General features: G+C 35.8%; 1 protein-coding gene across 9 annotated transcripts in view; it reads left to right on the top strand.

Annotated features, from left to right (window-relative positions):
- Klc (kinesin light chain) overlaps window positions 1–18,209 on the top strand; it is a 120,600-nt gene that overhangs the window by 65,273 nt on the left and 37,118 nt on the right. For 7 of the 9 annotated variants that reach the window (XM_071585751.1, XM_071585749.1, XM_071585750.1 and 4 more), the window contains 4 exons: window positions 4,039–4,387; window positions 14,867–15,091; window positions 16,448–16,544; window positions 16,924–16,959. In XM_071585751.1, coding sequence (XP_071441852.1) covers window positions 4,064–4,387; window positions 14,867–15,091; window positions 16,448–16,544; window positions 16,924–16,959 — 682 coding nt within the window. In that variant the 5' untranslated portion in view covers window positions 4,039–4,063. Of the gene's footprint in view, window positions 1–3,395; window positions 3,415–4,038; window positions 4,388–14,866; window positions 15,092–16,447; window positions 16,545–16,923; window positions 16,960–18,209 lie in introns of those variants that run through there. The other 2 variants (XM_071585752.1, XM_071585748.1) reach the window with 2 other exon arrangements.

Below are 18,209 nucleotides of genomic sequence, written 5' to 3'. Positions count from 1 at the left end.
CTAGTCGCCTCTTTTTCTCGACTCTATATTATCTAATCAGTGATAGAAATAAATTGAGATAAAAACCGAACCGGTAGATTGGCGTCACATTTAGCCCTTCAGCGTAGTTTTCCCTGACACGATATCCCTCCTTCCCCCTAATGAATTGGCTTAAATTAGTGTTTTATTTGTATTTATTCGTAGACAAAATTTCGCAAATACATTTCAAAAATAGTATTAGTTTCATTGGGATCTTGCATCGTGCCAACGGGTAAATTATCGTTATTTAGGACACTGATGCCAACATTGACGAACCTCCGAACTACTTGTGCGAAGCTCATTGTTGCTACGAATTGTTGTTGATCCTTTTCATCGTGTATCAATCCGCATTTTCCGGTCGTCATTTTGTTGCTGAGGTGGGACTACTAAATTAGTTTCGTTTTACGTGTCGAGTCTGCAAACGACGTCGAGTTTACAGTGTCTATCAGTACAAAATGTTTTACTTGAGGTAAATATTATTAGTTAATTTCTATATATGATAATTTATATGTGCAGCGTTAAAATATATGGGCAGGTTTAAAATCTTTACTAATTTCTCTCATTTCGAAGGAGACATTTTGATCAGAGCTAGTTTTAACCAAGAAAATACGAGTACTCTTAAAATTGTTCGTTAAAGATTGTCTCAAGTCTTGTTGACGAATGCTGCGAGTCCTGAAAACGAGAGTTGATTTACGCTGATTTGCTTGAGCAGACTTAGACACGGGACGACATTTCCACAGCTACGAAATAACGCGTCTTGAGCTTTATAAGTGAGGAAGATGCTATTAGTATTATTATTCTTCCTCTATAAACATTTAATAAACATTTGGCAAGAATATGTGCAGCGTTTTAGTTTATAAATGTCAGTTTCAAAGCAGTTACTATAGAATGAAGTCATACTTTGAACTCATCGATACTTTATGACAGATAGATTAGATGTTGGCGTTGATCTATCTAAAAAAAACTGCTGTCGTGTAACTTATCACCTCGAATAATAAAAGAATACGTGGAAACGAAAGTTCACGGAACGGTTCATTTATTGATAACAGACGAATAGATTAGATATTATTAGTGTTGATTTATCAAAACTTTCCCGTAATTTATCGAGACGAATAAAAAAAACCGCATGTTGAGAGTATGCTTTTCTTTGTAGAAGTGAAGTGACATTCTGAGAAAGTGTATATGCATATACTCGTTGTGAGAAGTCGTTGTACGAAATTGATTTGATTGTTTGATATTGTCATCCTGGAAAATAGTCCTGGCGTAATTGAAATAAAATACCACCCAATATGAAGCTCCCTTTCAAGTAATTGTTTTTATATAATTGAATAAGTAAAATAGGCTACTAAATAAATTAAAAATTAATAAAAATATTAATAAAGTAAATAAAATGTTCTTTGGGGCATTGTTAAATATCGTGATCATGTAGGTAGTGTCACGGTGAAGGTGACGCTCAATTTTCTCAGATTTCTCATAGCCTTGCATTAGTTTACCCTAAACATTCCTTGAGATCATGAAAACTATAGGCTGTGAATTTTTTGCATGTGGAGTTTTATTTTGGTGTTTTAAAATTGCTGCGTTCCTATGTGCTATTCGCTGTTTATTTTGAATCGGTTTCATTGCCCAAATAATTAATTATAATTTAAAATATTTAAGCCTCGACACTGGTTGGCATATCAGGTGCGATTTTTTTTGTTATCACGAGACATTATTGTACATGTTTCTATATTTTTTTATCGTTCAAATACCAAAAATTGTCAACGTAATATGCAATTGCCACACGTCTTATTACTAGAATATTTTTAAATGGGTCTTTGAAATAAACAGAATGTCCCATTCTTAATAAAGATGACTAACTTCGAATATCAACGTGATGAACCTTTTCTCCCATGAGTGGGATAATGAGATTTTATACTTTTATTAGCTACTTTTATATCAGTTATTTTATTCTGAGTTTTACCTTCGTACGTGTGTGATAAAATTTAGAGTCCACTTGTGTAGATTATTTGGCCTTCGCTTGTCAGTAATGAAACTCCTGATTTTAGATATCAATCAGCACAAATATTGCTATAAATATAGGATATGCGGTCATTGCTAGAATTTTCTTTCCTATCTAAAAAAGGCGATTCTCTCGGTGCTTGAATATTTCAAGGATTGTGTTTAGGGTTTTAAACAAATTAAGATGGGCTCTTTGATTGTATTTGTGAAAAATAACACGTAATATTAATTTAACTGTTTTGAGAACTTTCACCTTAGGAATGATAAATGATATCTTTTAATTTTATGTTTCTAGTAATTCATGATTGTTCCATTTTGCTGAAAGAATGATTTATCAGTGGGTTTCAAAAACCACCGAACGCTAATTAAGATGTGGTCAGTAAAATTAACATAATACATTTAATTTATTGACAAGTCGTAATCGCCACCTTCTGCTTGATAGCTTTTAAAGGTTCATTTTCCAAATAAAAATTGGCGAAAATATAGTTTCACGGGATGGTTGTTGATGCAAACGCAAATTCTTCGATTAGTAGTTTTTGCTCATGTGCATATGTAATATATTTAATATTCCAAGAAACTGCGGGAGATCTGTAACAGTAAATTTTAACGGAGTCATCCGCTAAATGTGCATTGCAACGCAACAATTTGGGTGTTAAATCATTGTGTCAAATCGGATAATTTTTACACTCTGAAATTGTTGTATTGTAATATGCATATTTCATATTTTCATTGTAGTCACTCGTTGAATTTTGCAACAATTTCGCTTCAAATATACAATCAAATAAAAAAACCATAAACACAGTAATCAACCCTAAGGTCGGTTTGGTAGGTGATGGTAGAGTTCACCCAGTACTAAGCCCGACAGGATCGAGATGGTGCGGGGGCTAGTGCATTGGCTTCCCACCCAGAGGGCCCGGGTTCAAATCCCGGCGGTGTTGAATATTTTTCAGAGGTATCTCGATCCCTGCTTGAGGTGCTTTGTGGAGGGCACTTTGAGTGAGTACGCCGTCCGTCGGATGGGATGTTAAGCTGCGGACCCCTTGGCGCCTTTCGTTAAGATTAGGGTAATGCCGACGCCGGGTTTCTCTCCACCCTTCATCCTTTCTTATCCATCCCCTATGGCGCAAATGACCTCAGCTGTCGGTCGCCTCCCCTCAAAACTGCTACTACTAAGCCCGACGGCGTGTGAAATTCACACATCAGGGTAGGGTAGCCAGTTCCTTTCCCTGTGCCGGTTATGGTTTCCCAGGAAGACATGGTACCCGAAAAATCACATTGGGTGGAGCTGCAGGTGCCCAGAGTGCCTTGCCCGGGAATCGAACCCGAGCCCCTCCGGTGAACAGCCCAACGCTCTAGCCCCTGGACTACCACGACCCACGTGCATACAAATATATACCTGTAAATGTCACTTAGTAATTCTGTCCGCTGAAGCGTAGTTTTTGGAGTGCCTGTGAAATATGAATAAGTACTCTTCTATCAAATGTTTACTGTTTTCTTTGCCTTGAATTTAATTAATGCTTGTAGTGCATTTTTTTTTAATTCTGTGTTTGTCTCCTCAAAACATCGTGGTTCTTTTATATGTAAGGATAAAAAGTAATTTCAGTATCTTTTACCCGTTCTCAATTCGTGCCCTCGTGATGGAAATCAAACGTATCATTCCTGATTTGTCAAATCTAATTTTATTTTTCTGGTTTTATTTATCTCTAATAAGCTTTTCCGTTTTCGCGCCATTTAAAAATATATATTCGCTGTTACCAGTGTTGAAAAATACACTAATAATTGCCAAACTAATATTGTAAATTTGGTCAAATGAGCAAATTGAGTAGTTTCAGGCGTGATGTGGTGGAGTTCGAACATAGTAAAGAAACTGGGTCGTGCTATTAAAATTATCTAGTGGAAAACTGTTACTTTTTTTTCTTTATGATAGTCTTGATGAATGTCTAGTAACGCCAAACCGTTCTGTTAGCCTACATTGCCAAGGCGTTGGATAACCTTTTTAACTGAATTTGTCTTGTTTTGCAGGAAAAAGATCGAGTCAATCGGCAAAATGACGCAGATGACTCAGGAGGAAATTATGACCAACACCAAAACGGTGGTTCAGGGCCTAGAGGCCCTGAAGAACGAGCACAATTCCATTCTGAATGGCTTGACATCAAGCATGGAGGCCCAGGCGCAGGCACAACAAGATAAGGCAGTTGAGGCGGCTGCAGCAATGGTGGCTGCTGTCGCTGCCTCTGCTGCCGTCGCCGCCTCAGCCAACTCGGCCGCAACAACATCCTCCCCTGCTGACCCTGCCAACGTTGTCCTTGAGAAGACTGGCCTCGTGCAGAAGTCCCTTGAGATGATTGAACTCGGTCTTGGTGAAGCTCAGGTGAGTCCAGTCTCATTCATTTAGGTAGAAGTTTGTGTGTGAGAGTGATGAAAGAACATGGCCGAAGCGTTAGAATGCCATTTCACACCCAGATTTCATAGGTGCCCGCAATATGCTGGGTCGTTTGAGATGTTCACTCCTATAAAATGTGCGGCCGAAGAGTAAAGACGCAATTGGCCAGCTATGTATCTTCTTTGGGCGTGAAAAAAAAGCAGAAAATCAGTAATTCTTGTCATTCTGAACTGCTCAGTTAGCTTCAACTTTAATGCTGTGAGTCGTGTGTAAGCCATGACCTACGTTTGTCCCTTGTTTCACATTCTCTTGATGAAAGTAATGTTACGTAATTGGTAGCGGGTAGATCAAAATGGCAGCTCTTCAAGGAAAGAGCCAGGGATAATCGTTGCACAACCTATGGCTCCTGATACGAATCTCTATTATTTCATGCAATTCGTATTGTTTAAGTCCCTTGTCAATTTTTTTTTGTGAAATCACCCGAGCGAAACGGCTTCCGCCATTGGATCTTCTGAAGTAAACGTTGTGACTTTTTCGATATGAGGCTTAATACTAAATCAGGGATGGTAACAGTCTCTAGAAGCATTCGTTTACGACATTAAGGTACCCGGGAGAGCGTATTTCAGAATTAGTTATTTTGTTGATTAGATTTCGCCAAGTTCGCACAATTATAATCATGCTCTGTGAATCGTTGATTCAATTAAGGGTGGAAGTGATATAATTAAAAGTAGAAATAATTAGATTTGGAGCTGGTTTCAACATCCACGTTAACTTCTAACCATGGTGCCAGTAAATGTGGTTACCAGTAATGACGCTGCTAGCGTTGACTGAATCCGTTAGTTTAAATTTATCAGTGGGCTACTTTACACGCAACCCGAATTTTTGTGCCTTCGTATGAATGCCAATGTACTTGGACTGTATTCGTCTTTATATAACTGAACTTAGCTACTACAATAGCAGGAGGAGGAATATGGTGAAGCCAAAGAAGTAAGTATATAGTTTCAGTATCGTTTCAAACAAGGACTACGTATATTTTGCTTCATGTAAATGTTCAATGAATGATTGTCGAAGGACTTTACGAATGCTTAAGTCGGAGTTGTTTGTGGTAGTCGAGCCAGTGATGGTTTTTGGGAACTAGTGTAACACTGAATTAATCCTGGACAACTTACGTACGTTCTCTCTGTACAAAGGTTTCCACTTTGGTCCACCTTACCCTTTCTTTGCCTCGATATCCGGCGGGCTGGACTCCGATTGCCTTTTGTGCTTTATCTGAATATCTTTGTTATTGCAGCTACGATTAGAGATAAAAAGAGACGTTTCAGGCGTGATATGGTGGAATATCATGATTAATTAAAAATAGCAATTTTCCACAAAAATAAAATTTAATGCGACCGGTTTCAATGTTACTAGACCTGATGATGATGTAGTAACATTGAAACCGGTCGCATTAAATTTTATTTTTCTGGAAAATTTCTATTTTTAATTAACGATTAGAGATGTTTTTCCATGGTAATCGAACCGTTGCCTTGTTTTTCTGCCCAATAACGACCACGATGAGAATTCAGTTATGTATTTTTGCTCAGGGAACTAATCAATTTTTTCTTATGTTATGCTAGGGAGTCTACAAAATTGAGTACATCGCTCATGAACCGTGCATTGTACCTCGCGATCCGACGCTAGAGCGTGTGACACTGGTTACTTGGATTAGTGTCAACTGGATAAGGGGCCAATTAAACCAAAATCTCATTATTTACCGCTGTTGCATTTTAAAGCTGTCTGATCCAATGGTTATTACTCAAGATGGCAGCATTTTTTTGTTTTTCTATTTTTTTTAATGATCAAGAACTGCACGTGAAAAATAACATTGAAATCCATTACCTTTTGCTTGTTCAGTCTTGATGTTCAAAGTTGCCCATATGAGATAAAGATGAAATAATTCCTATTTAGTAATACGACAGCTCGAATGTTGTACCTTTCAAAGAGTTTCCATCTCGCGCGATGTCTTAAAGGAGAGGTTTGTGCCTAAATTTTTCGTGTAACCATTAACCATTTTCTCATGAAATATGAAAAAATATTCTTGCTATTTGTTTATATTTCATTTGTCTAGTTTTAATTTATCACGATGCTCGAAGGATGTGTGATTCGCATAGATTGCATGTTCAAGGTGTTGCATGGATCATTATTTGAAATTGAGGTCGACAAAAGGTGAGTAAAGTACCCTGATATGACTGAACAAGGTCCTAATGAGGAACTGTGAATACGCTAGCAATCCTGATGTTTTTGGTTATTGTTCACGAAGATAGTTCAAGCTCCTTCTATTTAAGTATAAATAATTCAAGAATCGGCAAATAATACTTGGAGAGCAGGCTAATGTTGTCAGTAAATAAAAAATAATTTCTGATACTAGGATTTAAAAATAACCTGATGATGCCGCAAGTCGGTGAAACGCGTCGTGCCGTATAATAAAATCTGTGGAAAAGTACGAGTCTTTCTTTCTATTTCAATAATGGATATCAATTACTTCCACGAAGTGAAGCCTGAAACAATAGAATATATTTAAAAATAACTTTTAAGTTTACAACATAGCAACATAACATTTAAAAGAATAATTTTATTTGATTAAAGCACGAAATCGCTAATGATTAGCAAATGGCTTCTGCAAAAAAAATGGGACTAAATTCATGTATATTTTACAATTTTAAACTTAATGTATATTTTCTTGAAATCCCACTCAAAACGGGAGACATTATGAGAAGTCTCTTCATATGCCTCGTTTAAAAAGGAAAATTTCCATTTGAATTTGATAACAACCGTTCAAAAACAATTGAATCAAAGAACCTTGGCTTTGTTAAATTTCGTAATGTCTTTTTTCTAAGTGAACTGCTTACCTTTTGAGTTTCATTACTGTTTGTTCGATATTTTGCTTTTGGTGACATATGGCATTCATTAGAGCTCACACGCTATTGTCTAAATTGTAATTATACAAGATAATTCCTCAAATTGTTAGCGTCTTACCTAATCTATAATCTAAAAGCGTCCAGTAAAAATATTGTATTCTTAAATTACTGCAACTCGCGTGTCGCTTTCGCATTATTTCCTGCCAAAATTCACAAATGCTATCGAAACCATAAACAGACCAACACATTTAATCCCAATGAGCGAGAAAAACACAGATGATCCCATTCCATGATTTTTTAATGCACTATCAAGGAAATGTTACTGGGTAATCCGTATGTTTTATGCGTCGAAACATGCCTTTGGTGCAATTCACAGCTGATTTCACCCTTCAGTACATAGTAAAGTGTTTGAACATTTTTTGATATCGAATGCAATCGGCAAAAATAATTATTTATTTGTCCTAGGACCTCATAATGGAAAAGAAAAATTTCAAATTTAGGATAGGGCACATCAGATGAGAATAAACTATTAGTAATAAGAAAGGTATTTACTGGTGCTATAGTACATTTTTTCCAGCAAAAGGCATTCCAGCTTACACTTGAAGGGTGTTAGGCTTATCGAGGTTGTAAATTAAGGTGGCAGTTTGTTGTACAAAATGAGACCCATGTTGCGGAGCCCTAGATAAGAACAGTTAGTACATGTACGCGCGCGCGTTATGTATGTATATAAATATATATATATATATATATATATATATATATATATATATATATATTATTGTAAGAAATATGCAAGTTTTTAGCCTTACAAGGAATACTCAGGCACATCAGCATTATTAGATTAAATCTTATATTCTTCTTTAAGTACAATCGCAGTAAAACTTTACTTGTATGGCAGAGGAAAGATTGAACTTCCTGGAAGGGGCATGAAACGGGCACCGTGCCTGACATTGACCATCAAACATAAAATTTTCTTTTTCGGTTGAAACCCAGAAACAGCTCGAGGAAAGTATCCTGAACAATATATTAGGTCCTAAATGTGATTATTGGAGGCCATAATAGATGGAGAGGAGAATGTTATCAGAAATAGTGAAACGAATAATACAAATGAGAAAGCAAAGAATGAAGTCTCTTCAGAAGAATGCCCATATGAGAATCACATTGAAGTTGTAAATTTAAATTAATACCAAGAAATTTGGCAGACTGACTTTTGAAAAGCATTCCTTATTTGCGATGGTAAGGATAAGATTTATTGTGTTATGATTAGCTGATGCCATCAGCTGCAAATATAATATTCTATTTCAATCCTCCCAAGTAATGTATTTACTGGAGTGGTTACATGCGAAGCTTGAAATATCACATTAATTATCCACGAAACAAACACCGGCTTAAGGCCAGCACAGCAAAAAGGATAAAGAGGAGAAAAGACTTACTCCTTAGTCTTGAGTTTAATCCCGGACAAAGGTCTCTGTGCAAAGGAGCCGCTATTGACCAGCGCGATCGAATCTTAGCCCTCCAAAGAGAAAACGAACGAATGACGCATTTGGCGGGTCGATGGTTTACTGTTGGCGCCTCACCGTCTGGCTGCTTTACGTGCTGCTTCCATGCCTAAGCGATATTTGCCCGCGATTCGCTGAATCCTGTGTTGAAGTCGGAATCTTTTTAACAGAATAAACTCAAAACTCGTGCTTTTTGTTTCCTCCAGGCAGTAAACCTAATCGCATTCTTACAATTTGTAAACGACCGATTGCAATCCCTATTTCTCAGTCAAGATGCCGGGATCCGATATTCTAGGGTATCTTTGTAAATTATTTTCCCGTTACATTTGGAAATAATTTTCCCGTCCCCTGACCATTTTCCAAGGTTTGCTATTCGAGGGAGTAATATAGTACGAGTAAACCAATGGATATTACACTGCCCGTTGAACTCTTGGTCCCTAAATATACTCTCTCATCTGCTCCTTTTACCTTTAAAATCGCCTCCATTAACTGTCGAATATGTGTTTAGTAATAAAGAAACTTTAAGGTGGAAGTAGCTCTCTTATATTTGGTTTTGAAAACTAACTTAATTTTGAGAAAATTGACATTGAAACCAATATACTACAGAAATGTGAATAAATTATCCTTTCCGTGTGTAAGGTCTGAAGTAAATATGTACTGGGTAGCTGGAATTGCATATGCACTCATGCCATGCGGTTTATCCCGCTGATCCTCTGTTTCAGATAATTACGAATACCTCCCACTGTAAAGGTTCATTTCATTGTCAATGAAGTAGTTAAGTATTGTAAATACCCAATGTGTGTTTGAAATTATTTAAATTCTAAGAGAAGCTCATAATTGAATACAATGAGAGCCTTATAACATCCGGCTGTACATTTTGAGAAATCACCCACCCTAAAACAATGGCAACTGAATAATTACTTATGAATCGGAGACGATTGCCTTCAACAAGACTGGCACGAAGATCGATTGGGAACTGAACCCGAGGAGTGTTAAATGAGGACTTCGTAAAAACTCTACTCAGCCACATTTTCACCAGTTTTTGATGCCTTTCCTTAGAAAATCTAGATTTGTCATGCATAAGAGCAACCTTATACATACAGTTTAGTTACCATCTAGTACATTAATTTATTTATATCTCGTCCCGTCACTGTTGTGGGCCCCTTCACTCCTGGCCGCCATTTTAATGTCGTCATGGGTTCATCTCTTTGCAGATATTTCTGCAATGAACGACTTGTCATACGGTCATCATTTAAACCAATTCCTTAATATACCCTCACCTCCAATATATTCATATCTTCTCTGTGCAATCAAAATCCCGGGGTTAAAGATTCAAAGGACCATTTGAAATTATTTTCCCGTCAACATATTCGGGCCAAAGTTATGGCAGAAATTTTCCTATGCTTGTCATTCGACAGAGAAATGCGCATTAGCCGATCCATATGATAGTGGAAATTGAACTGTTGACCTCTGAAAAGTTCCTCTCCATCTTGAACGCGTTGATAGCACAAGCGGCCAATGACACGAGGATTCCGATTTGTAATTTTGTTTATTTTGAGAAACAAAATACAATACAATTAAACTAGGAACCATGAGTGATTATAACCCTGTTTATCGGCCCAACCAATTTATTTCTCACGAAATGAGCGTCATCATTAACGATATTAAAATTCCCGCATTTGGATGATTTTGATGAAAAATTTCAAAACCTTTATGCAATATCTGGAATTAATTGCACCGTGAAAGAGAATATTAATATAAAAAGATATTGTGGCCCCTAAAAATCAAGTTTTTAAGTATGTTAACTTGAAGTGCCCTATGAAGGTATTTTACTTTTTTTAGTTTTTTTTTCATTTACTGAAGTACGTTATGAAACCCGCCAGTTTTTTTCAATATGGTCAGTTCAATAAGAGCAAATCCAAATAGTGCTATCTCAGTAGTAAATGTTACTGATTGGTCTCTTATTTGGGGTCATCGTTTACCCAAAAATTGTGTAATCGCCCATCATTATTTTGGAACATTATAAGAGTTTACAATCATTAATAACCTGAGAATTTTAGCGTTCACTTTCAGTAACTCATTTATCCGACTTTTATGGCTGCTCTTTTAAATGATAAACGTCGTAATCAATCCGTAAATCGGTTTCACCTACTAATATTCTTAAGCCCATCGGCGTGTAAAATTCACTCAGATTCTTTCCCTTGCCGCCAGGGGCAAGATAATTTAATTTTAAATGAAGCTGAGGGTGCCCGGGAATCGAACTCAGGTCCTCCGGTCAATAATCCTACGCGCAACCCAGGACGACTACGTCTTTTCTGACGTTTTATCATGCCAAATATTACGCATCTACCTCCAATAGGTTTTTTCTCATGTACTTACATCTTTTAGCCATTCTTTGGATTTTGGATTCTTTCTTTCTTCTTCTTGGCTTTGATGATTTCGTTTATTCTGTTGGCGAATCAGTCATAGTTTTTCGTACCTGCCTCATTTTTGCTGCACATTAATAATTAAAAAATTACCTTTTGGAATTCAGCTCCTGATAAGAGTTATGATAAGATATTTCAGTACTTTTGGAGGTAATTGACTCATTCTGTGGCGCAATGAGATATTAAATTTTTTATTTCTCGGTTGTGCATAACGCTTAATGTTTTCCTTCTCTAAAACATGTTTGTACAGTGCGGTGTATTTTCATTCTATTTTAGTGATTACGATAAATGACCGCTGAAGTTGCTCAATGTGCTACAACCCCAACCGTGACCTGATTTTTGGTCTCAATCTCGCGGATATGATGGAATATCATCGATAGCTCCAAGGAGCGAACTTTAAATGACAAAGACGAAATGTGTCGTGATATGCTCCATCGCATTACCTTCGGAGGGATGTCCGGTAAAATTTGATACCTGCTGAAGCCGTCAAACAAGCATTTGCAGTGTGTGTATTGCGGGGCGGAATAACTCCAAGGAGTTAAAGTGTAGATTTGTGTCAAAGGAATTTATATATTTTTAGTACCCTGCAAGCTACCGCTAGGGTATGTGGCAGGTGGTGCATTCACACCAGACTACTTACTTGAATATTACAACCCCTACCGCGTTAGGACAATGTTATTTTGATCCATTATCGTTCATGAAGCCTTTTTGGAAATAATTTTTTAGTGAATTGACTTCTTACTTCCCTAAATCTCACTGACGTACAATCGAAATGGTTTCGGGCTCTCTTTCACATTTTCCACTAATCTTTTTCTTTGGAAATCGCTTAGCGATTTCCGAAATTCACTCTTGGCACTCGCCCTAGACATCTTGTAATCATTAGTGATGTATTCATTTTGTCGCTTGAGATAAAAAAACACAGTAATCAACCCGAAGGTCGGTTTAGTAGGTGATGGTAGAGATCACCCAGTACTAAGCCCTATACGGCGTGTGAAAATTCACACATCAGGGTAGGGGGGCCAGTTCCTTTCCCTGTGCCGGTTATGGCTCCCCAGGAAGACCTGGTACCCGAAAAATCACTTCAGCTGGGGTGGAGCTGCAGGTGCCCAGTGCCTTACCCGGGAATCGAACCCGGGACCCTCCGGTCAGCAGTCCAACGCTCTACCCACTGGGCTACCGAGACCCTTCTCTTGAGATATCATCCCTAATTTTTTTTTTCACCTTGGCCTGACATTATTCAAGTATTTTCATGCAAGAAATACGATACCACTCTAGCCTATCATTGCTAGAATAACTAAAAGTTATTGGCAAATTACATGGTCTAACTAGTGAGTAATGTTGTTTTGGCCTAAGTACTGACCCTAATCACTATGTTGTATAATTAATTGTGCATAACCTTGGATTATTTAAACTGGCAGAATATACCTGCTAAATGATTGCTTCTGTTATTACTAAAAAATGGACAGTCATTGGTTTATAAAAACTGCATTTAGAAAATATAAATTACAAAGATATGTTAGAAAAACAAACCAACCACAATAAAACAAACATTTTTGAAACAATCTGTTATTAAAGTGTTTTTCCTGGAGAAAACCTATTAAAATTAGAATATCATTTATGTTAAAAGAAAGTTAAAGGATGAGCATACTAAATACTTTTCATGTGCCAACATATAGAAAATTTATTTGTAGCTTATCAATTGGCCAAGTACCACCAAATTTAGGCTACATATTAATTTGAAATTTTCTAGAATTGCTCACTCATTAGAAGTAATTCTAAGGATAATATTATAGGAAGTCCAATGTTTTCTCGTAATTTACTCCCAGTAGAGGCTTATTGTCGAAGTAATCCTTGTAAGACATGATAAGACCTGTTTTTTTAATCATCCCCATAAGTTGTAAAGGGAACTCAATTCTTTTAATATACGAGGCGAATATAGCTAGATGCATAAGGAAACTAAAATAGGTAGTGACATTTTTTGTAAAAACTCTTGTCTGTAATGCCTCTGGACGTCAATTAACAACAGTCTCAAAAATTAAAATTTGGCCCAAATTTATTCTAGAAATTAAATAAAGAGCTTATGACCCATTTGAGTGTTTAATTTAATTAACAGGTTCAATTTTTCATGATCACTATTAAGAAAATTTAGAACTCCTTTAAATGCATGCAGAAATTTATTTCCAATCAATGGGAAAATAAAATGTTCATTTTTTCATCAATGCCTTATGTAAGGAAAAATGGCACTTCCGAAGAGATTTTTTTAATTTATAGGTGCTTCTGAAATTAAGAGAAAACTGGTTTTTCTTAACCAATGAGAATAATTCATGAGATACCTTTTGCCCAATTTACAGATCCATAAGAAAAGTATAGCCTACAGACTTGGCTGCTGTGACTTCTGAATTGTTAGTACTTTGGCTAGCTTCCTTCTTTAGTTTGTAGCACACCACTTCAAAAAATCAATTAGTGCCAGTGTATATGAGTATCTATAAGTATGTGCATACATAAGGAGCTTGACATCCTACACCAGTCATGCATAATTGCAGTTATGGCCATAGTCAAGTGTTGCACTCTCTTCCAAGTATGTAAATCCAATACTGCTAATTTCCTATCATTCCCTTTTAGTTAAAATTGGGGCAGCTTCTTGAAACATTTTGATGTATATTCATCCCCTAAACTTTTTTACTCTTGATCAATACACAGAATGTAGTGATCTTGGGGGATCTGGATAGTGAGGTAGCTAACATACATGCTTCCCATTGTGAGGGCCCGGTTCAGAATCCCAAAGGTGTCAGATTTTTTTCAGTGCTATCCCGATCCCTACTTGAGGTGCTTTGTGGAAAGCACTTTGAGTTAGTATGACGTCCGTCGGATGGGACGTTAAAGTGCGGGCCCCTTGGTGCCTTTCGACAAGAGTAGGCTAATGCTGACGCTGGTTTTCTCTCTACCCGTCCTTTCCCATCCATTCCTAATGGCACAAATGACCTTAGCTGTTGGTTGCCTCCCTAAAACTACTACTACCACGGTAATGATCTCTGAGTGGGCTGGGAGGCACTATAATATTTCAAGTATGAGTATCGTTATCCTTTAGGTCAAAACAAGTTTACTGAAACCAGGAAGAAAGAGCAAGTCTGAAAATGCATTTTATTTGGAAATTCAGAAATGTTGTGAAATCTGTTGGATTCATAAAACAGATTTTGTCAACTTTCCATGCTGAGGTCTCTAGTTCAATCCTTTACATTTTCAAATAGTATTATGGTTTTAATTTGGTTGGTAGGATGAGACAATATTAGGTGTACTAAACCATCAATGTATCAGATCAAAAATGATCACTCCATACCTTTTGGTAAGAGTGAGCCAGTATTGATCCGGAGATCTCTGTGTCTGTACTCATAACTAATTTAAATTAATCCTGAATTTCCTACTCTCCAAAATGGTAGTAGCAATATCAGATATTGGTCTTAAAATAATATATCTAGCAGAAATCATGGACATAGTTGTTAATCCTTTTAACAGTTATGCCAACTTTTTTCAGAAATTTATTGCCACTCACCAATCTGGACCTCAATATAACTATTAATAACATGGTATACAGAGCCACTTGGTTGTATATTGGTTTTAAAAAATTATGTTCATTTTATACCTTAGGTGATGATGGCATTGGCATCGCACTTACAAATTGTTGAAGCAGAAAAACAGAAACTGAGAACTCAAGTTCGGAGGCTTTGTCAAGAAAATGCATGGCTGAGGGATGAGTTGGCCAACACACAGCAGAAATTGCAAGCATCAGAACAAGCAGTAGCACAGTTGGAAGAAGAAAAGAAGCATTTAGAATTCATGTCCTCAATTAAGAAATATGATCAAGATGTTTCGGTAAGTTTACTCTTTAACTATAAAATTATTTTACAATTTTGCCGAATCATTTTTAAGATAATGTGTTACAGTTGCTTGAATCTCCCAACATTGACTGATGATTACTTTAAGTTCTTTCATAACTGGTTCCTAAATTTTATTTTGATCTCTATTTTAATGGTGATAAAATCTGGTTTTTCATTTTCGGTGAACATAAACTGTTATCATACTCTTTAAGGTATAAAATAGTCATCACTTGGCTTCAACAGTACACAATGGAAAAATGGCTTGAAATGAGTTTTGAACTGATTAAGTTTATGTTAAACTATGTTGAATGGTTTGACAACTATTACTTTGAAATAAAATTATATGGCATAATAATATTAAGTTCTTGCAGTAGCTGTCATTAGTGGCATCCCTCTTATCTATGATGTAAACTTACATTATTAAAGGTAAATCCATTGTGGGATGTACAAAAAAGATGTCATTAGAGCTGTAATCAATAAATTTATTTCATGATCATGAAGACTTAATACGTTTAGTTTTTACGTGGCCCTTTTACGGCAACTGGATTTTTCTGCAAATATTTCTTTTATGAAGCACAAAAAGCAAATCATCCTTGACAAGCCACTGTCACAATGAGGTAAAAAGTACAAATGTAGTTAATTTAAGCTTGTAACTGCTTACATGTTGGTATGAAGTTATACTGATGCAGTGTACCATCTTCTGGTATGATGTTGATTTCCTTCTTGATTACTGTCTAGTATTAATATCACTGATTACCGACAGTAATCTTCTCTCCCACCTATGATATAAATGTTATTTAAGATTATTAGCCAGTCAATCACCAACTGAACTATAATTGTGGTTATACTGTAGGCCAGTAAGTTTTGTGGTCATTAGATTTTCATACGGTTGTAGCTCCTAGGGGGTTGTTAAGTAATGTTGCTCAGATATAGGATTTTAAGAATATTTACTAATCAAATTGTGCTGTATCTAATGTAATGTTGTCATCCTAATGTAATTGCAGTGTGCATGGCATTTGCCTGACTTTTCAGATGCCTCCAGCATTAAAAAAGTTACATAATGACTGTTTTGGTAATGATTTTATTTTTTAAATGTTACATTTACCTTAGAAATATTTATTTTTTAGTTCATGTTAGTTCCACTGTTGTTTTTTTAGCATGGGATGAAGCTGTTACATTTTTTCACATAAATATCTTTGTTAGAATTGAGTGCCCTGCAGAAACATCATAAACCTAGGAAATTCATTACTGTTTCATTTTTATGAGCAGTCAAATTGATTTCAGTCCTACCTTCTTTTTAATGTGACTCAGTTTCTGTGATTTTAAGAGTAAAGATTGTTTTTGCTTATAGGGTGATGATTCTTCATCAGAGACAAAACAGGATAAGCCTAAACAAGATGATCCTGTAGTTGATCTCTTTCCTGATGATGAAAATGAAGAAAGGCCAAGTAAGTATAGGGACATGAATAAAATTTAATCTTAAATTTGTTGATAATAGTTTTTATTTTATTTTAAATATTATAAAATCCAACTCAAACAATTCAGAGGCTATAGTATTTAAAATGTCTGTATAATTTAACTATGTTTATTGTTAATTCATGATTAGTGATAGTCAGTGTTCCATTTTCTCACCAAGATTATGTTTTGGTGAAGTATGGTGATGAATTTCAGTTTCATTCTCCTTCAGTTCATTGTAAATTATCTTTTCTTACTGTATAACAGTATTAACTTATACTGAATTGACTCTTAACTTATCAGTATCTGTCATTTTGAACTTTTATTGGATAAAGTCCTCATCCTTCCTTCTTCTTTGTTATGGTTGCTCAGTGGCTAATTCTCCTGCCTTCCCACAAGGCAACTCAGGTATGCATGATTTTAAGTTATAATGTGACTTCAAGGCATGCTTTTAACGCCACTTGAACTTGTATTTGCTTTATGTAATCCCCTACTTACTTGGAACAATTGTGCATAGAAAATGAACTGATGATAGTATTTTTACATACCTGCGATTTATTTCATTCCACCATATGCTAAAGTTGAAGCTTCAATGCTAAAAGGAATTTTAATTGCATGTGAGTGGTATACAGAAGTGATTGCAATTTCATTCTTAATGTATGATCTGATTATACATTCTTGCTTTGTTGAAAAGTTATCAAACAGGCATCTTGTTGCAAATGTGTTATGTTTTAAAATAATCAAGAAAGAATTTATTTTCGTAATATCTCATACAACTACACTTCAGTTAGGATCTTATGAATAATTTATTCAATGGTGAAACAGTTTTTCCTCCCCTTTAGTGTATGAATTGGCTTCAGCGGCAGTTAGATAAGTCGCTCAATGAACCAAGGTACCCTCATATTTTACTTCAATTGGCAAAAATTTAAAACTTTGAAAAGTCTCTTAAAAAGCTTCACATTGGGCTGGTTATTTTTAAGAAGGTAGCTCTTACCATCGAAAAATATATGAAATAATTTGACTTCTGCAATATGTCGTCATCTTATACATCAAATAAGATAAATAACCCTAGAAGTAATTATCATTTTTTGGGATATTTGAATTTTGCTATGAAAACCTGACTTTTGCCAAACTGTTACAAATTGAATTTTTAAATTGGTAGAGCTCTTTGCATCCTTCAGCAGTATTTATTAGCCCAGGAAATATTTAGTGACTTTCATCCACATCTGTTAACTGCTTGGTAAGTTCGACTCCTATCTCATAGTAATAAAAACCTAAATACTTTTTAAATGGAAGAGTAAAATTACTCTTGAATTGCAGGGAATTAAGTAAATAGTATCCTTTCAGTCAATTGAACTAAGAAGTTTTCTCATAGAAATATTGTTAATGAAAAATATATTGGCCTTATGGATTATAGTGCAAAGATTATGGCCTTGGGTAATAGTATTCAATCGTGGATTTCATGGGTGTAGTAACATCCTGCCAACTTATAGATAGTGATATTATAGCTATATCATTGCATAAAATTTAAAGTTGCACTTTTTTGCTAGGTTGTAATATTAGGATACCAAACAGAATTTTTAATTTACTGAGCCCATGCGTATTTTTGGATATTATATTAATTTGCATGTTACTTCTGCAAATGAATATATTTTGTT

This window comes from Hetaerina americana, unplaced genomic scaffold (assembly GCF_022747635.1).
Source record: "Hetaerina americana unplaced genomic scaffold, ioHetAmer1.1.p SCAF_2, whole genome shotgun sequence".
Taxonomy (NCBI): domain Eukaryota; kingdom Metazoa; phylum Arthropoda; class Insecta; order Odonata; family Calopterygidae; genus Hetaerina; species Hetaerina americana.
Note: the sequence above shows the minus strand (reverse complement) of the source record. Positions and strands in the feature narration are given on the sequence as shown.